Raw genomic sequence first — 23,272 nt, forward strand, 5'->3', positions numbered from 1 at the left:
TCCATTAGTAGAAGGCCCTCTCTTTAAAATCCTACAGAAGGTTGGGTGCATATTTTGAAAGGGCAGTCTCTGGTAGTCTATGGGGAGAACCTAGAGAAGGAGAAGCATCCCGAAGGCTGAAACTTAGTCAAATAGATGAAGGTCCTCTCTTTCAGCCCTTCCCTGCCCAGGCACCAATCCCATGCATCATTCTAGAGCCCTTAGGAGTCCCGCTCCAGTCCCGGTCCAGCAAAGATGGCATGAAATTTAGAGTTTCACGGACTGGATTCAAATCTTAGCTCTGACACCAAGGAGCTGCGGAACAGTGGGTGAATTATTTTAACCACCTGAGCCTCAGTTTCCACAAATGCAAAGGAGAAAGTCTTAACTTTATGGGAGGCTAAAAGGATTCATGAAGCCCTACTAACTAGCCACAGGTGCCAAGGAAGTGTCTAATCATGACTGTGGCTAGTCCCTTATTTCTAGTTCCTTCTCCTTAGCTCTTTTGAAGTTGAAGTAATCACCTGTCATTTTGATTATATATTTCATAATGATAAAAACTCACTGCTATAGATAGTAAGATGATTAGAGGAAACCATTCTATTTTAATTGTGTCTAATGATTTATGCACATCATGTGGGGTATGGAAAGGAAATAAGAAAACATGATTGACAAAAGCAGAAAACTATATGTGTGTCTGATGATAATTATCATTCTTAAAAGAAACCATTTACACCGGGATGGATATGGTCCTTTTAGGTAAATAATATATCAATTATGAAACTACTAAAAAGATAGATTTTCAGGTTTTGAAGTCACAAAATTTTATAAGAAAAATAATGTAAATTTTGCAAAGTGATATTTTATTCTTCTTGCTTGAGTACTTTCTCAGGTAGAGTTAACCAAAAGTGCAGTACTATGCAACGAAGTACATGAAGCCGTGGCTGCTGCTGAGCAAAGTCCGAGGCTTTTCTATGGCTCACTGTCGACTCCTGGGTGAGTAGATGCAAAGGGCCATGTGAAACTCACTCAGGGGCACAGGACTGAGCATCTGTCTTTAGTGGAAGCCTTGATAAATTTGGTGATGAGGAGGGAAAGTTGAAAATAGATAGAAGGAGGATGCATGGAAGACAATGGAAAACCCATCTGAAACCATCTGAGGGTTTCTTTCCATATTCCTATAAATTCAGCACATGGCAGATGTGAACCAATTAGCTGCTGAATTGACTGAAAAGAAAGCAAAGAAAGGAAAGGAGTGGGAAGGGAGAGATGTGAAAATAATACAGAAGGAATAAGATAGGTCAAAAGAACTTGGGGCTGGGATTGTGGCTCAGCAGTAGAGTGCTTGCCTAGCATGGGCAGGACCTGGGTTCGATTCTTAGCACCACATAAAAATAAAGGCATTGTGTTGTGTCCATCTACAAAAAAGATTAAAAAAAGAAAAAAGAACCTAAGAAACATCCTGTCTCACTCTTTGTTTTATAAGTGGGGACATTGGCAATCTGAAGTTAAGTGACTCTCTTGGGGCACAGAGCAAGTAGAGGCCTAGTCAGCATCACCAAGCAGGCCCCTGTCCAGTGCCCCATGAAACTCACTGTGCACAGAGCCCTGCTAGTCTCTGCGGAAGGTATGTAGAAGGTGGCAAAAAATGCTGCTGTGAGGTTTGTAGCATTGTGGGGAAAAGTGCTTGACTCAGGTCTAATTCTGACTCTGTAATTTACTGGGCCCATAAATTTAAGAAGTGATTCAGTCTTTGAGCCAATTTGTTCATTAACAGGTATATTGCTCACCTCCCTGTCAAGGATCAAAGTTTAAAAAGTGCTTTATGGGATGGTTGTATAGACAGAAGACAGGATTCTCAGTAACTGCTGTGACTGCACCCAAGTACGTGGAAAAAGACATGGACATTTTAGAAGGAGCCTTCCATCAAGGTAAAGTTGGCACGTGAAGTTGGGCAGACGTAACTCTGTTAACACAGCACCAGGCAGAGGACAAGCACAGATAGAGGAGCCGGGATGGAGCTTAACTTCAAGATATAAAGAAAGTCTACATCTGAGCTCGGGGAAGAAGAGGGGGGGGTAGTGTTAGCAGTCATAGATCTGGGGGAACAAATCAAATGGACCTTCAGGCTGCAGGATGTTCTCTTGGTTGCAGGAGAATATTCAGAGTGTGAAGGAAATAAAGGCAGGGAAATGGCACAGGGGAACAGTTAATGTACCGCCCTGTAACTCACAAAGCAGCATAGCCTATGTCTTCAAGGTCGTATCAAACCCTTTGTTAGAATTTAAAAGTTCAAAAAAAAGATGGAGACAGAAAAATAGAGAAAGAAGAAAAGAAAAAATGAATTTATTAAAGCACTTGCATAATAAAATATACAGCATGTAAATCATCAATTGAAGATCATGAAAGAATCCCTTGGGCAAAGACTATTTATGGATCACAATCAATCAATCAATAATAGAGGCTAGGTTAAAACTTACTAGGTAGTGGTGTAGTTAAAAAAAAAAATTCTTGGAGGAAGTTAGTTTAGGCCAATTTGGTCACGATAAATTCAAATAATTAACAAAGAAGATTTGGAACCCTTGCAAAGGATATGAACAAAGACATGATAGTTAAAAGATGTGGTTCTTGAAGGAAACTGCAAAGAGTTCCATATTGTCACATCAAAAGTGGTCTCAGGTCATGTGCTGCAGAGTCTCACAGGAGTCAGTCCAATGAACACCACTATGCCAAGATGAGGCACCCGGATTATACCCTGCAGGTGATGGGAAGCTATGGAGTTAAATGCAAATCTGGGGAGCATATAAATGTCCTTACACAGGCCAGTTTGATTCTGCTTCTCTCCTTCTGAAAACAGTTATGACCTGCTCTTAGCTCTTTCCCCGGGATTGCCTGCAGTGGAGCCTCTTTCTACTTCTACCCCAGAACATTCACAAGCATTGTTATTTATGTTTGCTGGTGTCCAACAGCCTCCCAGTTTGATGTCCCCATGAATACTTGGAGAATCATATAATAGAATCATAACCACAAATAATCTCCATTGTACTGAATATGGAAAGCATGAATATTTATTTTTAAGTCAAGCAATATACCCAAGGGTAGCTATTATGCAAACATTATTAGGAACAAGGCTCACTTCTCTCTCCTGATTAATGTCTTTTCCTATGAACACTGTTGTTGAAGACCTTCTCTGCATAAAGAGAACCTGAATCCATTAGTATTCAATTCCAAATAATAACCTTCTGAAAGATCAAGCTTGAAAACAAATAATGAGTTGTTCTGATCACAGTATTATTCTTTATTTCTTGAGCTCTAAGCTTTCCTTTTTTTCTTTTTAAAAACTCCTTCAACTAAAGAAACGATGCTTCAAACTTCCAGAAGTAAGGGAAGTCAAACTGTTAACAGGATGTAAAGGTTATTGAATAGATGAATAATAAGTTTCCTGGAAAATGAAATCACATTATTTCTTCCTTTGCAGGAAGACAGGCGTGTGAGGGGGTAGAGAACTAGGGCATTTGTCATTTTTAGGGTTTGGAAGTTTCATCATTAGTCGATGTGCAGTGGTTCATTTTTTCCTTTAGTGCTATGACTTTCAATAAATTGCTGTCCACTGTGCACCCCGGGACAGGACAGAATGCTGGGGAACCAGGGGCAACTGCCTGCCTTCCCTCTCCCAGACCCTCCTTGCTAAAGCCTGGATTCCTAAGAGTCTGGATGTGCTCAGACCTGGTTTATGGAAGGAAAAGATGGCTTCCATCCCACAGAACCAAGAAAGGGAGAAGAGAACCTCTATGACTTCAGGGTGTATATCCCTCTAAAATTCATGTTGAAACTTCATCCTCATTGTTGAGAACCAATTAGGAGGTGGGCCTTTGAGGAAGTGATTATATTATGATTAATCATGTTAGTAACATAATTACTTGTGACAGAGATTAATGCCCTTCTGAAAGAGACTTCAGAGCACTGCAAGGCCCTTCCACCTTCTCCACCTTGTGAAGACACAGCATTTCCCCTCTTTACTTTGCTACCATGAATGCACTGAGAAGGTGCCATCTTAGAATCAGAGAAAGCCTTTGTGAGATACTGAATCCACTAGCACCATGATATTGGACTTTGCAAGTTCAATGATTCATATTTAATATCCATTATCTATTATTTATGCATCATCTAATCTACGGTATGTAGTTAGTAGCAGGAATGGATTTAGAGTCCTTGTTTGTCTCAGGGCAGCCCTATCCAAGGTGGTGGGGATACAGATGCACAAAAAGCAAAGTCCACTCTCTGATGAAGCTGATGTTTTGGCAAAAAGTAAAAAAAAAAAAAAAAAAAAAAAAAAAACAAGATCTGACTTTATAATAAGGAAGGAATATATTTTGATAGAGGATGGATTCAGATGGCTTGGATTTCAGTCTTTAGAGCATCATTAGCTAAGGAAGACCATGGGCAAGTCAGATTACTAAGCTTCAGTTATCTCTTGGAAAAAACAAGAGTAAACAATTTATGGTTTTAAGCACCAACACTTCTTGTTCCAACAAAGAAAGTGAATATTCAGCCTGGCCACTGCAAATGCTGCCCTCACAGTTTTCTTGACCTGGTCATCATCACAGATGATGTCTCTTCAGAACCCTGCCCAAAACGCAGTCTTTATCATCACCGTCCTCAGACTTTCCCCCTCTCCATCAGTGTTGCTTCCTGCTTGGCCATAGCTCATACCTTCAGCCACCCAAGAGCCCACTTCTCTCAGATCCATATGTCCACACAGCCTTTCCTGTCTTCACCTCACCAGGGGCACGCTGTCCAATTCCTCTACTGTGTGAGCAGCCAGCCATGCTACATATGCAACAACCTGTGAAGGCTTAGCTCACAAAGAAGTGGAATTCAGTATGATCATTAAGCACAGCAAAAGCAATCTAACACTCACTCAATGGTGCAGATAGCCACTGTGAATTATGCTAATTAGGCACAAATGGGAAGCAGCCCAACAAAATGACAGTAATTAATATTATTTTACACAGACAAACAGAACGAGTCCAAGATGAGGTGAGAAAAAGGAGAAATTAGACATTTCTAAAGAACTCTGCATTTTAATCTAGGCCTAGAGGAGGTTTTCACAATAGAGATAAAAAGATAAGTGACAAGTTATTTCCTATCCTAAAAGCTAAAATGCTGAGAGATTTTCTTTAAAGAATCTACTAAAACTAATTCATGGGTATTCTTATAATGATATGCAAATCTGTATCAGTCAACTATTACTGCATAGCAGGCCATGTCAAAACACAGTGGCTTGCAACACAACAATGATCATTTTGCTGAAAAATCTGCATTTGGGGCAGGGTTCTGAAGAGACGGAATGTCTCTTTTCCACTGAGAGCTGAATGACCCTCTCTGAATACCAGCCACAAATCACAAAGGGTCCTTCCTGTGGAAGTCTCAAGCTTGCCTATATTCAAGGAGGAAAGACACAGATTACACATCTCAATGGGAAGAGTGTCCAAGTGCCCTTGCACAATCTGTGTACAGGACAGGAGACAAGACGTGACTGTTTTAGAAAGTACATACTGTCACACCTCATACCTGCCTTTCTCCTTCCATCTCTAAAAAAACGGTTCTTTCCAAGAAGTAGTTTACAGTCTTTTTTATTTTTCTGCTGAGGTACTCATGACACAAAACAGATGGCACTGTGTGTATATAATACATACCCACACGCAGAATGTGGTTGACGAAGGCCGTCAGTGAGGCTCAGAGACATTCCCCAACACTAAGTGAAAATGGTCACCAACCCTCCTAACTCAAAGCCCGTCATAATTCAAGTGTATGATGTGACAGTTTTATTTTCTACAGGCAGGACATTATCTTCCTTTCTAAACTCTCAACTTGCAATGTGAGTTCATCTAATGAGCTGTGTCCTCTCTCCCTGAATATGGACAAACTTGTGACTTCCGCAGGAAGGGCCCTTTGTGATTTCCAAGGCAAGGCGAGGAGGCTTCACTGGGCTCTGTGGGGCTGGTTGTTTCTGGAACCCAGCCATCATTTCCCCAGGAAGCCCCAGTAGCCCCTGGGAAGCCCACCTGGGAAGAACCGAGGATCCCAGCTGCAGCCAGTGCCCAAGTACCAGCCAAGGGTATGGCCGGTATTCAGAGAGGGTCATTCAGCTCTCAGTGGAAAAGAGACATTTCGTCTCTTCAGAACCCTGCCCCAAATGCAGATTTTTCAGCAAAATGATCATTGTTGTGTTGCAAGCCACTGTGTTTTGACATGGCCTGCTATGTAGTAATAGTTGACTGATACAGATTTGCATATCATTATAAGAATACCCATGAATTAGTTTTAGTAGATTCTTTAAAAAAAAAATCCCTCAGCATTTTAGCTTTTAGGATAAGAAATAACTTGTCACGTATCTTTTTATCTCTATTGTGAAAACCTCCTCTAGGCCTAGATTAAAATGCAGAGTTCTTTAGAAATATCTAATTTCTCCTTTTTCTCACCTCATCTTGGACTCGTTCTGTTTGTCTGTGTAAAATAATATTAATTACTGTCATTTTGTTGGGCTGCTTCCCATTTGTGCCTAATTAGCATAATTCACAGTGGCTATCTGCACCATTGAGTGAGTGTTAGATTGCTTTTGCTGTGCTTAATGATCATACTGAATTCCATGTCTTTGTGAGCTAAGCCTTCACAGGTTGTTGCACATGTAGCATGGCTGGCTGCTCACACAGTAGAGGAATTGGACAGCGTGCCCCTGGTGAGGTGAAGACAGGAAAGGCTGTGTGGACATATGGATCTGAGAGAAGTGGGCTCTTGGGTGGCTGAAGGTATGAGCTATGGCCAAGCAGGAAGCAACACTGATGGAGAGGGGGAAAGTCTGAGGACTATGATGATGACCAGGTCAAAAGAACTGTGAGGGTCACATTTGCAGTGGCCAGGCTGAATATTTACTATTCACTAGCAAAAAAGCATTGGTGCTTAAAACCATCACCTGAGTTTTGTTCATTGTACATGTCATGCATTCATAAAACTCTCTGGGGAAGATTATTTATTTAATGTAGGTGAAATTAAAAATTCTATCTCAGGTGGACTCTGTCCCTAGTCTCTCCTTAATAATCAGATGTGAGCAAAGAGATTTTCCTGATTTTCCCACTAAGTTTCCCTTTCAACCAAAGTAAGGCTCCCTGAACTCCAGGTTTACAATCCTCTCATTCCACCTTCCAGCCTCTCACCTCCATTGAAGAAACATGGAGTGGAGGATGCAGACCACACACCTCACCCAGCCTATCATATCATCATTACCAGGATTAATCCATTCCTGAGATTAATCCAGTTGCACCAAGAGGCCATTAAATACTACATTCAAACAGCGCCTGTGCCAAATCCATTCTAGACTGTATCACCATAGATGGGAGACATAAGTAGATTTTGTTTCTAATGACAGAGTTAATCCGTAAATTCAATTAGTTCCTACTAATTGCATGCATGAATGTATATGGGCTGTTTCCATCTGCTGCAGAATCTTTTGGAAGCTCCTATTAGCATGGAAAAGGTTTTCTGTTTGTAGAAAAAACAAACAACCCCCATCTAGTGTTCCCTCCTGGCAGAAAACCTCCACCTTTCTGCCAGAGGACCAGGATGTGCTCCCTGCAGAAGCAGTTGGTTCCACATCTTTTATTCACCACTGGAACTGGCTATAAACAGTGCCGTGACCAGATGTCTCTAGGAAGCATTCCATTTGTTTATTTGTTGTTGCAACATTGTTAGTTAGTTGTTTCACATGTCTAAGTTCCATTTCTGCAATTAAGCCACAAGCATGGGGACCAAGTTTTTTTTTTTTTTTTTTTTTTTTTTTTTTAATTTCTTTCTCTTTGTTTTACCCATTCTACACCTTTCTCTAAAAACTCTGTGGTACAGGAAATTAATAACATGCTTAATAAGTACATGGTTGAGCCTGTCGCCCTGATAATGCACCTGATTATCATTTTAATAGGCCCTGAATTTGGGATTGAGTAAGAGATTCTAGGAAAAAGAAGAAAGCCCACTTTACTGGCCCTCCTATACCTGACAATCAAGTTTGGAGTTCCAAATATTTTCAGATCTCTTTGGGATGTGAATGATGTCTATTAGATATGGCAAAATATCATTGCAAAACTGGAAGTATTTATGAGTCAAATGAAACCTCTATGTTAAGTAATGACGTGTTACCTCCTGGAATACCAGTAGTAAGGGTTAGATGTGGACTAAAGCAAAGTTCATTCATTAGTTAATTTGCTTGGATCATTGGGTAAGCCGCGTTCTTAGGTAAAGGAGCCAATGGCATGCATCCTTTTCCACCATCATGGTAAGTTCCCTTCAGCCAACTGAGAAAAATATGAACCAACAATCAAAGAGTGACCAGCTGAGGTTCTTGAAGATATCTTCTTGCCAACACCTACAACTCAATTTAATGTTTTTTTCTAGTGATAAATTAATACCATCATCTTTTGATCTAGTGGGTCAACACTTTTTTTATATAGTACCACCATCTGAAGCAAGATCCAACTGTTCCCTTAACACTAGAAAAACAAAATCATTTTTAGCATCAATATTACAGGATCCCATTAACTACTTTTGTTCAGTAAATATTAATCTTGCACAAACAGGGAGGACTTTTCATATTTGTTGAGGGTTTTAATCTGATTATACTTTACTAAGTCCATGAACCCAATGCAATTACAGGGCACAATAACACTCTTTGCCCTCCTTAACATTTGAAAGAAGTAATACATATTAGAATGCTGTGCATATTGCAAACCGATTTAGAAGTGTAAGAGATTAAAAAAGGAATTCTAGTATTCTCTGAAGGGCCTTCATCCCCAGAATGTTGAGATAATTTAATTTAGATTGATTAACTTTGTTTATTTTTGCTTTCCAGGCATTTGAATGATAAAGCTCTAATCTTGAGAGAGTAAGAGAAATGGAACAGCTAGTAAATAAGTCCTCCTTAGCCTCACAGATGAGAGCAAGGTGCCACGTGGAAGAGGAGGCACTGCTGGCCTGCAGGTGGTACCTACTCCCTCAGAGAAGCTAAGAGAGGGCATTTGGCTTCCTACAACATCAGGCTGACATTTCTCCTATGACGGGTCTCCTTGAATTCATCTTATGGACTTTAGCAGTGCCCTTTGGGATCCTAAAAGGAACTCAGGTTGAAAAGGGGGGCACATATCTTATTCAGCCATAACTGCAACAGGATCTGATGTGGCCTGAAGTAATGGATGTTAGTTGTTTGAACCAAACTTTAAGGCTGCACAAGAAATGATGTTTAAGGTCAGGATCTAAGTACAGACGCATATGTTCTAGATCTCAGAGGATTATAGGTTTATGGGTCATCGGGTCATTGGGCTGTACATAAGTACCTTATCAGTGCCTAGCAGAAACTGGCCACTCTATAAGATGAAAGCCTTTTTTAACCAAGAAGAAGAATAGAGTTAACCAGAACACCCTTCACTGGAACAAAAGCAAAGTCCAGGAGGAGTTAAGATCCAAAGGTCACTTTCACGGATCCATGCCAGCAAAACACACATATAGGAAAAATGTGCAATTTTTGAAAAGATGGAATTTCTAGAGCATATTTGTCACTTATTACTGTAAAGGTAGACAAAATCGTTTGCTTGTATCTAAGTTATAATAAAGCACTAACTCTGAACTTTCTCCATTTAGGGATATTATATACGTTAACTGCAAGAACAGAAAAATTAATTTTATTTTAGAGAAGTGAAAAGTCTTAACTTTTGTTATATCATGCTAAGTTGACCAAGCAATATCATGGGTTAGAAACAAGAATGATAATGTAAATCGTTAGCTCTGAACATGGTCTAAAGATAAGATGCCAAACAGAATAGGCTTCAGTGTATCAGCAACTCTTCAATGATACTTATGAAAGACCAGATAATACTGTCTGGGGGCTGCAAAGAGAAACAAAGGCCAAGTCCTCATCGGAACTCATACTCCCTTAAGGAAGAAAAGAGTAGCTACAAAGTTAACATCCTACATGGTCAAATGTAGTCTCTGACTGCTTAAAGAAATAAGGAGTAATGTGGAGTATGATTTCCTGGGGCAGCTGTAAGAAGTTATCCAAAAAAGGGAAGATGTGCGCTGGCAGAAAAGCTAGGAGTAGGGTTTTTTATAGGGAAGAGCAGCCCGCAGGGAGACTGGGAGGGAGAATACGCAGCTTCACTTGACAAAGTGGGATGCCCAGAACAGAAAGAGGGAGAAAGGCGTCAGGAACATAGTGACCCAGAGACTAGGTGGAGCACCTTCCAGATCTAGTGAGTGTTGTTAGACCAGAGACCCTCTTGCACTCCATAATATCAAGGAAAACCATTCAGAGACTTCATTTTCAGAATATATCTTTGGCCAAGATTAACACCCTTTTCCTCAAAGATAAGGGGTTTAAACAATGAGCAGCGAGATTGTTGCCAAATTCAAATGATTGAAGAACAGTGTCATAGGGCAGGCCATGTTTTCCAAGAATGAGAAGAAGCCCACAGGGTTAGTTAAGGAAGGTATGATGACTGGTCTGGTCGTGGTGGTCAGAGAAGAAAGCCAACAGCTCAGAGGACAGAAATGGTTTAAATGACTCTTGTGTAGTCCTATAAAACACCACCCTGGATTTTTGTTTGTTTCTTTGTTTTCCACAATGGCTGAAACAATTCCCTTCACTTGTTAGGGTGACAGGGAACAGAAATGTCACCAGATGAGGAGAACTGAGTGGATTCTGGCAGATTACAAATTCCTTTTCAATAAGCGATGGGGCTTTGCTTTGTCAGGAGAAAAGCTGGAAGCCACCTAATCCTAATCGCAATGGATTTTGTAAACTTATTAATGAAAACTACCAGTATGGCAGCCACCTGTGGCACTTATATACTGACCAAGTTGATCTTCTTTCTTTTCAGAAAGAGGGTCTGTTATGGTGTAGCTGTGGAGCATTCTCCCCACTGCAGAAAGGTAGGGCTTTTAGGAAATGATTAGATTATCAGGACGATGACATCATCAGTGGATTAATCTGTTTGATGAATTAATAATTTGAATGAACTACTGGGTGGAAACTGTAGGCAGGTGGGGTATGGCTAGAGGAAGCAGGTCATTGGGATGTGGCCTTGGGAATTATATCTGTCCCTGGCCTCTTCCTGTCTCTCTTTGCTTCCCAGGTACCATGAGCTGGGCAGTTTTCCTCTGCCATGATGTTCTGCTTTACCTTATACCCAGAGCAAGGGAGCCAGCCAACCCGGGATGGAGACCTCCGAAACTGTGAGCCCCAAATGAACTTTAAGTCCTCTAAGTTGTTCTCGCCAGATATTTTGGTCACAGTGATGGAAAGAACGGGGCCCATGGTGAATGAAGGCAATGGCAGTGCCATCTGTCATCCCAAGAACTCATATTCAGAAATCCATACATATGCCCCTTAGACAACAACACATAGATGTCCCCAAAGTACTTCCTCAAAATTTTAGGTGACACTTTTGGTTTGGCTTTTTCTCCTGTGTTACATTGGTATGTATTCTTTACCAGTTCGGAGGCTTAAGAGTCCACAGAGCTAAAGAGACCTTTGGGGACAGACTGCTCAATGGGGAAACCAAGGATGACAGCAAATGCTTTGCCCAGGATTACTCAGGCTGTGGAGAGCAGAGTCAGAGCAGGGGTCTGGTACCTCCCTCTCCATATCCCTGGGTCAGTCCTGCTAGCCACACACAAGTGACCTGAAAAAAAAGTATAATCCTGACAAACCTAGAAAACAACAGGCTTTACTAATTTACAGAGTTGCTGCAAATAAAACATCTGAGCTTTACTTAAGGAAAAAGATATTCCATCTGTGTATTTGACATTGATGGTTTCTCTGGCTCTTTCTTGCACTTTCTGTCCCTTTCTTTTGGTGATGTTTGCAAGCAACCCATGTGTTCTGCACAGAACTGGGGGCTTTATCTTTTTTTAAAATGTAATCCTCACAATAATCCCACTAGATATATATTACTATTATCAGTTCCAGCTCAAGGAGGCAGAAATTAAGGATTAATGACTCTAAGCAAGGGGTTCATGGTCTCACAGTTAATAAGAAAGAAGGCCAGGATGGAGACCCAGAACATGAAAGATTTACCTGAGAGCCTGTATCTCTGGTAGAGCTCTATTCTGCCTCCCTTATCTGGCTGTAGGAACTGTCAAATAGCACGTGCCATGCATGTATCATGGTGTCACTACGCAGTGACACTAGGTCCTCCTTTTCTGATTCTTCCTTGTTCAGCCAAGAGGGATACAGTTTTATTTGTGTCCATAACCCTTAATCTTCTGGCCCTGACAAGGAAGGTGTAGAAAATCAAGTTGCCCTTCTGGAGAAAGGAAAGGCCACGACAATGACGGGCCTCTGATTATTATGTACAGTTGTGCTGGTTGGGAAAGGAATATTGCATGAAACTAAGGGCACACCCTAAAATTTAAGGGACCCAAAATGGACCCAGAAAATCCTTGTTGACATAAGAAACTGGAAAAATAAAGAAGTTGATATCATTATTTTGTAAGAGGGCTGGACTGATGAATGATTTCCCAGCACTCTCAGGACAATCTGGCCTAAGTAGCTATAACAGGCAGCTTGGGCAAACAAAACATCATCAGAAAAATGCTACCAAAGGGCTGGAACACACAGGTGAAGGCAGCACATCTGTAACTGACCCTTTAGGGACCAAATGAAAAAGCAACGACGACGCATTCTAATTCTCTGCAGCTAGTAATCATGGTAAGACCCTCATTCAGGGAAACCAGCCAGTTCCTTGCAGGAGGAAGCCATAAAAGTACAGGAAAATAAGCTTTAGAAAGATAACATTGGGGAAAAAGTTTAGATAGAATATTAGGATTTTTAGTCAAGTGAAAAATAGACAAATAGAGTACTAATTATTCTCATAGGAGAATCAGAGGAGAATAATGTCAATATGCCAATCCAGCCCCTTGATTATATTGGTTGTTGATAAAACTCAGATTCTACATCAGACAGTAGAAATCTTAAATAAATACAGTAACATTTAAAATTGTGGTTACAATTCAATTCTTCCTTTCTGTTATTATATGAGTAGGCAGAGACCAAGTGTCAGGGATTCCTCATTTCCTTTGTAGATGCTGTATTGATTTCTCTGTGGGAATGAGATCTCGGAGAGCTTTGTTGCCAGACACATCCTCTTTCGATGCCCTCTCATCCTTCCTCTTAACCTCAAATCAGAAGGTCAGCTTTCCTCCTTCAAAATTGCATCCCTTTCTTTCATATGTTATTTTAAAAAATTTCAATGTTTTCACTTAAATATTATGAGTCCAACAGCAATCCAAAGCCATGTTGCAGGTAAATCTTAGTGAAGAGTATTCCCCTCCCACAAGCACAGCCTGTGAAAGATGATTAGACCATTATCACCATGAAGCATTCCAAAAAACCCAAAAGGAACAAAAGAATTGTATGGTTAGAAGCAATGGTTAAGATTTAGCACAGTGGAATGAGAGAGGGTACAGGGTCAGCCCATACATAAAATAACAGGACCAGGTTTGGAGAAACCCAGGGGGTTTGCTTTGGTTTTTGTTTGCTTCTTTTGTTCTTTAATCAGCAGTGGATAATCTGTTTTCTTAGGATTTGTGAAAGAAGACTAACCAAGGAAAAACCTGCAGTCATTTTTATTCTTTTCCTTTCCCCCAGCGAGACGACCATAAAAGGCCATCCTTTCATCACATTAATGGCAAAATCTCTTTGGCAATGGACCAGGATTGACCTATCTTCTACAACAGGGAACAATATTAATGAGGCTTCAATGAGATTCAAAGATGTGTACTGAACATTTCTGTTTGCCAACACCACACACTGCAGCAAATTGAACAGTGAGACTTGTATAGAAAGAACCAATTGTGTGCCAGCACACAGCATAGAATAAGGCAATGTCTCTATTCATTGGGTTTATAATCAAATAAGAAGGGCAACACCATCCAGGAGGGGAAAAAAATTGGAATGCACTCAAGAAAACAGTAAGTGAATAAGGAGGGAGAAATTGTGGGCATTTCAGCTGTCAGGAAAATTTATCGTTGTTTGTCCTTAGACTCCATGGAGGTGGTTCCAAGACACAGAAATTAATGAGCACTGAGGAGGGACCTGGATGGAGGACATTGAAGGTGGTCTACCAGAGGGATAGGAGGAGGTTATATAAACCTATTGCTGAGTGACTACAAGGGACACAGAGTCTGGACAGGGTCTGCAAGCAGGGAAGCAGATCTAATTCACTAAAGCAACATGAACTAAACCAGGGGGAGCATTACAAAGTTCAAATCTAATTAGAAAGCCAATGGGGGATTCCACAGTAAGAAGCTGGATATGAGGCAAAGAAAGAATGTACTGGTAAGTTTGCATTAGATGACCCAAAGTCACCCCCAAACAGTGCACTACAATGGCCAACATGGTAGGCTCTTCCTAGTAAGGCAATTAAAGGCATGCAGATGTTTCCCTCTATATAAGTTTACTCATCCCGTTTTAACTAATAAATAGATTATAGAAGAAGAATAAACAACTAACTTTCTCTGCCTTCTCTATTCTTCTGGTCATAATAATGGTCTCCCTGGTGGTGATATTGCCTTAGGGAAATAGCTACCTTTCAATAACTCCACCTTTTAAAGAACGAGGGCTATTGGAAGGAAATGGGATTTCTGCTCCCTTGATTTTGAGGCATAGGGGTAGAAAAAGTGGATTAGAAATATATATTTGTATTTTTCTTCAGTATCAAGGGTACTACCCATTTACACAGAAAAAAAATCTTCATCTTTAATGATCAATTCCTATCCAATAAAACTTCATAATTATGAGGTCTCCATTTAACAAATAAAATCCTGTTTGCATGAGCTCAAACGTGAGGCAATGCGACTGAGAAACATATAGAGGAATGGTGAATAAAATCTGAATTCATACCACCTAAGCTTTTGTTCTATTCCATACTAACTGTGCCTGTGACTACGGACAAGTCACATAATAGCTTTGTGCTTAGTTTCCTCATCTGTAAAATAGGAATAATGGAAGTCCATAAAAGGTATTCTAGAAATAGATAGTTCAAATGTACACAAAGTCTTCCAGAGATCAGAAAAAGAAGATGCCTTTCCTAATTTATTTTATAAAGCTAATAAAATCATATATGTAACTATATAATGAAAAGGAAAATTAAAAACCCAGTTAAAGTCATGAACATAAATGTAAATGTCTAAATAAAATATTAGCAAGCCAGATTGGGCACTGTATAAAGGATATATAATGACTAATTAGAGTTCACCTCATAAATATGATATCGGTTCTCATTAGAGAATCAATTAATTAAATGCACCATATTTACAGATGAAAGTCCAAAGACATGTTACCACCTCAAAAGATAAAGGTAAATAGAGTCAACATCTGTCAAATTTAACAAATTTGAATGAAAGGAAATAACTTCTGTAATGGTTTAGATATGAGGTGTCCACCAAAAGATTATATGTGAGACAATGCAAGGATTTCCAGAGATGAAATGATTAGATAGTGAAGTGTAACCTAAGCAGTGGATTTATATACTGACATGAGGAGACAGGTCACTGGGGACATGCCCTTGGGATTTATATTTTGTCCTTAATGAGTGGAACTCTCTCTCTCTCTGCTTCCTGGCTGCCATGGGCTGAGCTATATTCCTCCACCACACTCTTCCACAATGATGTTCAGCCTCACCTCTGGCCCAGAGAAATCAAGTCAGCTGAACGCGAACTGAACCTCTGAAACCATTGGTCAAAATAAACGTTTCCTCCTCTAAGTTGTTCTCATTCAGTCTTCTGGACGAAAAGCTGAGAAAAACACCCTTAAAATGATTATCTACAAAACAACTACCAACACCTACATACATCACGACCATTCTGTGATAAACTTCCAATTTAACAATGAATCATGGATGGTATTTATTTGGGGATCAGGAACAATTCAATTATACTGAGTGCACTTCTATTCAGTACTGCATGAAGGGTCTAACCAGGGCAGAAAAGACCAGAAAATGGAATGCAACCCCAAACAAAATTCTCAGTATGTGTGGATAAAATTGCCCATGGAGAATTCTCTTCTCACAAAAAAATCCCTTCAGATAACAATTATGAATTCAAAGAATAGGAGGAATTTTCATACAGAAACAAGATTGTAAAAGTCAACTGCATTGCAGTATGCCAGTAAAGATCACTTAGAAAATATAATTTAAAAATACAACATATAAAATGTCACTAAAAATACAATGAACCTAGGGATATATTTAACAAAAGATGACCAAACTATTCAGGAAGGAAAGTATAAAATGCTATTCATAGACATTTTGAAGGCCAATTAAATACAGAGAGATACAGTTGGGAATGAAAAGACTCATTATCATAAAAAGTATCAGTATTCTTTATATTGATTTATAGACTGGTTCCATTTCCATGTAAAAAAAATTTAACACCGAACTTGATAAGCTGATTCTAAAATTTATATGAAACAAACAAAAAAAGCCCAACTATAATCAAGACGCTCCTGAAGAACAAATTTCAGGTATATTCTCTGTCAGATATCATGATTTATATCAAAGTTAGAGCAATTAAAACAATGTGGTTTTGGTACAAGAATAGACATAGGATCAATAAAACAGAAAGAAAGACCTAAAGCCCCATATATACAGGAAGATAGAGCAGGTTTGCACATCAGCCAAGGAAATGGATGATAATGAGATAGATGCTTCTGTAGAGGAAAAAAATTAAAATAAAATTGGACTGTTATTTATCAAACTGCAAAATCATTTCTAAGTTCTTATATAAGAAAGGCAGCTATAATAATTTTAGAAGATAATATAGGGTAAATATTTATAATTCTATCATAAAAAATTCTTTAAAAACATACCAAAGACATAAACCACAGAAAACACATTAATAATTTTATTACATGCAAATGAAAAAAAAATGTTCATCAGATGAAACAAAGAAGAACTTGATCAAGACAAGCTACGCTGGAGAAAATTCACAACACATGTAGTCAAGAATAAAAATTAATCTGGAATACATAAAGAACGTTTAAGGAATCATTATGAAAAAGACAACTCAGAAGGGGATGATCGGTAAAAGATAAAGAAGTATTTCATAGTAAACATAAATGGCCTGTAAGTATACCAAAAGATGTTGACCCAATGAGCAAATACCAATACAAATTAAAATAAAAGGGGGTACCATTCACACTCCCAGGAGACTGGTAAACATTTAATTGGTTAATATAGAATGTAAACTAGGTTATGAATCACAGGCAAGCCTTACCCACTGTATTTGAGAATATATATTAGAATAATCACTTTGGGAAACAGTTGGCCATTACCTCATAAGTTAAATATGTATAATCTGCTACCTAACTAAGCCAACCCATATATAAATGCTAGAGGAGTTCTCTCACACAGGGACACCTGCAGGAGTTAGAAGAATATCCACAGTGGTTTGATTTGCAATAGCAAAACATACAAACAAACAAAAACTCCTATAGTCTATATCAACATTCATGGGCAGTAGATTACATGTATAAACTGCTATATATATTCATACAGTAGAATATTATATCACATGCAAAACTAGTGAAATGAATATGATACTTATCAGGGGTTGAATCACCAAACCTTATTTTAAAGAAACAAATCACCTGATTCAACTTGTAAAAGCTCAGAATAGGCAAAAGTATATACATATACACAAATATTTGGAATAAATATTTGTGTATACAATCATATACGGATTCACACGTGGGTATGCATATACATATATGCACATATACATGTACACATAAACATTATAAATATACACACACATATATGCATCTATGTGGTAAAATGATAGAAGGAAACAAGGGCACCACTAGCAAGAAGACAGAAGAGTAATTACTTCTGAGGAGGTGAGAAGAGAACATGGTCAGAAAGGCAGAGAGCAGGAAGCTCCCAGGTGATGGAGGAGTTTTCCTTCTTGGTAGGTGAATGGGTCACAGGAGTTCCTTTCGATTATCATTTAAACCGAGCAGAGGAATTTTAAACATTGTTATGAGTATTATTTATTTTAATAAATATATGTATCAGAGAAAACTAAGTTGACAAGGGCTGTTCCTGATGCCTCTTGTGTTCCACTGACTGCAGTCGCCCCTGAGTCCAATCATGGGCTCATCCGTGCACACTCGACACAATCTCATCTCCAGACACCCAGTGCCGCCATGCTTGTCTCCTATGTTACTGCCTCGACAAAAAAAAAAAAAAAAAAAAGCTAGCACAGAATTTTACAGTCGTGATTGCCAACAGGTATAGGAGGCAGGGCAGGAGAGTGACACCGGCCTCCGAGTTCCAACGGGAACCAAGCAGCTTTTTGGCACTTTCTTTCAAAGGAGTCGATTCATGCTTTAGAGGGAACAGACTTAGTTGGAAGATGACCTTCCCTCAGATTGCTGGCACAGGCAGAGGCTGCAAGGACAGCATTCTTGTTGTAAAAGAAGCAGGCCAAGATGACCCAGCAGAGCACAGGAGCTGGGAGCCGGGGGAGCCGCCTGGGCACAGGAGGTGGCTCCAGAAGCAATTTGAATGATGAAGTGATAGGCACTAAGTGCAGAGGAAACTCAGAGGATGGGGCAATCAATCACTGCCGAGCTTATCTCCTGACAAGGAGCGGGGCTCAGCTTCCAGATGTAACATTAAAATGTAATGTTCCCACTGGGACCCCGCGTGGCAGGTTTCCCTGACGCTCCGGTTTCACTCAGTTCACTAATTATGAGAAAATGTGACATCGGTATTTACTTTTTCTACAGGGATAAATCTTTCCCAGTAAAAGGGAGAAGTTGTTATTATTTGTTCTGTTTTGTTTTGTCATTAAAAAGAAATTACTTACACAGCAGTAAATAAACTCTTGTTAGAGGGAAGGAAGATTTTTTTTTTTTCCCTAGATGATTCTATCAAGCCACTTTAATGCTGACAATCATTTCTTTCATTTCCCAGGGAAAGGGTGGATAAAAGAGTCAGAGTTTGGGTGTTACAACTAGGTTTAAAAATTAATTCTACCACTTACCAGCTAGGTGACCTTAAGCAAGTGATTTAAGCAGTCTGCGCCTGTTTTCCTAGCTGTAAAAACTAGAGATGATGCATCTATTTTAGAGTTTTTTTGGTCCAGGAGGAAATAACACAGTTGAAGCATTTTGGCACAGTGCTTTCAAATGAGTGCTCAATAAATTTGAGTCTTTATTCTTAATGATCTTGATATTCTATTATGTAAACACACATAGTTTGTATGTCATTTATGCCTGCTATTGCCAATGCTATATGACCGTGCATGCAATCATGAAATGAATCTTTATTTTGGCTCTACAAGTCAAATTATGTATAATGTTTTACTTTCCCTCACTCTAAGGTAAAAAGTGTAACCAGTGAAGAGTTAAAACTGATGATAAACTTTAAGGGAAAGTTCTCCCCTAACTACTCCCTGCTTCTTTTAACTTTCCAAATGCCATATGCAATGATAAACAAGCATGTCAGTAAAACCATGATTCCTCTCACTGCCTGGATACTAACAAGTAACACCATCATGGATGATGTGCTTGTAACAAATTAGAAGGAGATTTATCAGATGATTCCCCACTTGAACTTACAATAATGGACGAGATATACAGACTAGATGGAATTAGCCCCATTTTACAGAATGTTTTCCTTTAAACAAACCTAAGAACAAGAGATGGTGGATGGCAAAGCCACTGTATTCCAGCTCTCTATAAAGGGTATCTGAACAAATGACAAATGCCAGGGTTATTGGGCTTTTCAAAACTGGATTTTCCCAAGAATGAATTTTCTTTCAGTGATAGTCAAAGGGATCAGTTGTTTCAGAGGAAGGCAGGATCACTGGTGGAAAATGAACAAAATGGAAAATCAAGGGGCATAGGGTTTTATATTCCAATTTCACAATCCATTTGCCTGCCTCAAATTTATCACCCATAAATTTGAAAAATTTGATTCATCTCCCTTACAAGTGTATTGCAATGTCATTGCTGTGTACATGCTATGTAGGATTAATAGCATGACATTCAAGAGGTTTTATGCTAGTCATACTGAATATAAACTTCTGAAAATGTGCAAACATAGGAAATATATGTTGAGTATGAGACAAAAATCCTTGTAATAAGAAGATAAAGACTGGAGATATAGCTCAGTGTTAGAGGCATGAGGCCATATGTTCAGTCCCCAGCACCACACACACATTAAAAAAAGATACTAACCTTTTTCCAAGGAGAAAAAAAAGAGATAAAGATAGAAAGTGATAAACAATGAGATAAAATTAGATAAATAAGTATTGCACTTTGAACTACTTTTTAGAAGCTGCAAAAGCAAATTATGGAGGCATGGACATCTACTACATTTTTTGAAGTCACAAAAATATAACAGACTTCTAATTTGGATAACATTTCTTCAACTAATTACATACAACTGTTGTTAAGATAATCAATTCTGATGTGCTCTTAATACTGAGAGAGTCTTTCTGGTAGCTATCACCTTTCAAGATCTCAAAGGACTCTCACATATGTTTAGTGATATGTAATAACCTTGAAGGAAGTTCTAGCAAATGACAGAACATCAATTCTAAATTCTCTTCCCCTTCTTTTTTTTTTTTCCTTCAATCTGGAACAAGGTATAAGTTCTTATAGATAGGAAGGCAAAAGTTACTAAAGGGCATTAGAAGGAAACCTAGTTCAAAATAAAAACCAAATATAAGTTTCTAGTTTATTTCTTGGACATGGAAGCCCAAGGATCTACAAATCCAATCATAAACCTAGTCATACTAGCAACAATCAACAAAATAGCTTTTAATGATGGGTTACCATTAGGTGGTTGATTACCTAATTCTGATTTAATGAGCCTGAACGTAATTTTCTCTATGACTCTTCATAGAACATGATACAAACTTCATTCCAATATTGGGACATGATGTGGCAGCTGGAGAGACTGCCTAAGGCTCCCTCTCATTTCCTTAATTCATTCATTTAATAGATTTTGAGTGTTTTATATTCACTAGAAACTACATCAAAGAACTCACAGTAAGATGGGAACCAGCTAAATAAAGAATCAAATTTGTGTGTTAAGCCTTAGCATGGAATAAATGTTTGGCACAATGGTGAGTAGATCAAAAAGCTCTCGGAGGAAAAGGTAAGCTCAGCAGAAACTGTCCATATGGCAAAGGGAGAAGTCGTTTCCTGCAGAAAGAACAGCAGGGGAGAAAAGCAGGAGATATCAAAAATATGGTGAGTTTCAGAATTTAGATGTGGCTCCATATGGCTGGAGTATCAATCATGCATTGGAGAAGAGAAGAAGATGGCAAATGAAACAATCCAAAGTAGAAGAAAATGAAGATTCCATCATTTGGGCTTACTAGTCCACATTAAAATACAGTATTGGAGTGTTCATCACGGATATTGGTCTGCCAGAAAAATGTCACCTCCCAGGTAATAGATTTTGACCATGAGCAGTTGGTGTTGTACAAAGTGATCCAGAGGAAGGAGATATCCAGGTATGGATACAAGGTATGTTTCCAAAGTTTGGGAAAGACACAGGATCCACGAACTAAAATCTCACATGGATATTTGTAAATGACATAGCATAATTGACTCACTATGTAGCCACTTAAGGACTTTTTTTTTTTTTTTTTTTTGGTACTGGGGATTGAACTCAGGGGCACATGATCACTGAGCCACATCCTCAGCCCTATTTTGTGTTTTATTTAGAGACAGGGTCTCACTGAGTTGCCTAGTGCCACACCATTGCTGAGGCTGGCTTTGAACTCTGGATTCTACTGTCTCAGCCTCCCCAGCCTCTGGGATTATAGGCCTGCACTACCATGACTAGCAAGGAAGTTTCTTGAGTGACTGAAAAAAACGACTCTAGAGGTTAAAGGAGACACAAATAGACATTTTATCCTTTGAGTGAACCAGGTGTCTCTTAAAATGTAAACTCAACTGGGTAACAACTCACATTTACTAACTGGCTTCATCTCAGACTTAGAACATTCTGCAAATGGATGGAGTGGAATATGGTCCCAATGTCCAATCTGGAGGGGTTTGGGAAATATCTATTATAAACTCCCATTTGAAAGATGGAAATCTGATTCAGAGATTTTGTGCCCAGAGTCACAGAAAATTTCTGGCGGATGAGAACAAATCGGGCAGAATACATTGTTTCCTGACATTAGTCAACCAACATGGTTGTAGCAGATTCCAAAATAATACAAAATATCAACTCCAGCTAACATGATAACTTTTGAATTGTGTTTGACATTCATACACACACACAAAAAAAAACCCAAGGCCAACATTTAGAGATACTTTCTTAAATAATTCTTCACTCTGACAGTGAAACTCCTAAGCCAGAGCTCAAATTTTAATACTGAATTAATATAAATAAGATGGATTCTTACCATGATCTTCAGAAGAAACTGGTGACCTAAAAGGAGAAAATGTGCACAATAAATATTTTGCATATAATAATGATTAACAATCATCACAAATGATTTCATAGAAATGATACTCCCCAAATCCAGTTAATTAGAAACTACAATAGAGTGCAAAGTTTAATTAAAGTACAAGTTGCATAATATATTGCAAATTAAAAACCCCTAAATCTTACCTGGATTGGTTGGACAGCAGGGGTTACTAAAATGTCAGTCTATGCATGATATCACTGTTCTTCAACAAACTTAAGACAGTCTGAGCTTATGACAGATAAAAACAAAATAGAAATATGGTGTTGGGTGAAGTTCTGTGATATCACCTAGTGTTCAGAGCCAAGCCTCCAGAGAAAATGCTAGGAATGCAAGGGGCATTAGGTTATGTGTGTGTGTGTGTCTACTCAGTCAAAAATGAGAAAGAAGTAAAATAAATGACATGTGCCTTTACCATTACTATTTTTTCCACTCTTTCTGGAATTTTATGTTTGAGTGAGCTTGAAATAAGACTCTCTGTATGCTGGCTTTATTTCTCTAAGAATATGAGAAATGGTTGAGGCAAGAAGTCAACCACTAGAGTCTAACCAACTTTCATAAACTAATCACTTTCATGTACCATCTGTGGGTTCATCTCAAATTATGATAGTTAAATATCAAATGAAGCATTGTGTCAACCATAAAAGTCTTCCCTCCCTCTTTTGACTCCTAATTGAGGTACTCTGTGCAACAGAGTCAGTTTTGTAGATTAACTCACCTCTATCTCCAAAGATTACAGTTTTAACTGCCA

At 38.9% G+C, this 23,272-nt stretch overlaps 1 protein-coding gene across 12 annotated transcripts in view; it reads right to left on the reverse strand.

Annotated features, from left to right (window-relative positions):
• Dgki (diacylglycerol kinase iota) overlaps window positions 1-23,272 on the reverse strand; it is a 425,847-nt gene that overhangs the window by 18,661 nt on the left and 383,914 nt on the right. For all 12 annotated transcript variants that reach the window (XM_078040589.1, XM_078040592.1, XM_078040591.1 and 9 more), the window contains one exon: window positions 22,459-22,484. In XM_078040589.1, the coding sequence (XP_077896715.1) occupies window positions 22,459-22,484 (26 nt within the window). The remainder of the gene's footprint in view (window positions 1-22,458; window positions 22,485-23,272) is intronic.

This window comes from Ictidomys tridecemlineatus, chromosome 2, assembly GCF_052094955.1.
Source record: "Ictidomys tridecemlineatus isolate mIctTri1 chromosome 2, mIctTri1.hap1, whole genome shotgun sequence".
NCBI lineage: Eukaryota > Metazoa > Chordata > Mammalia > Rodentia > Sciuridae > Ictidomys > Ictidomys tridecemlineatus.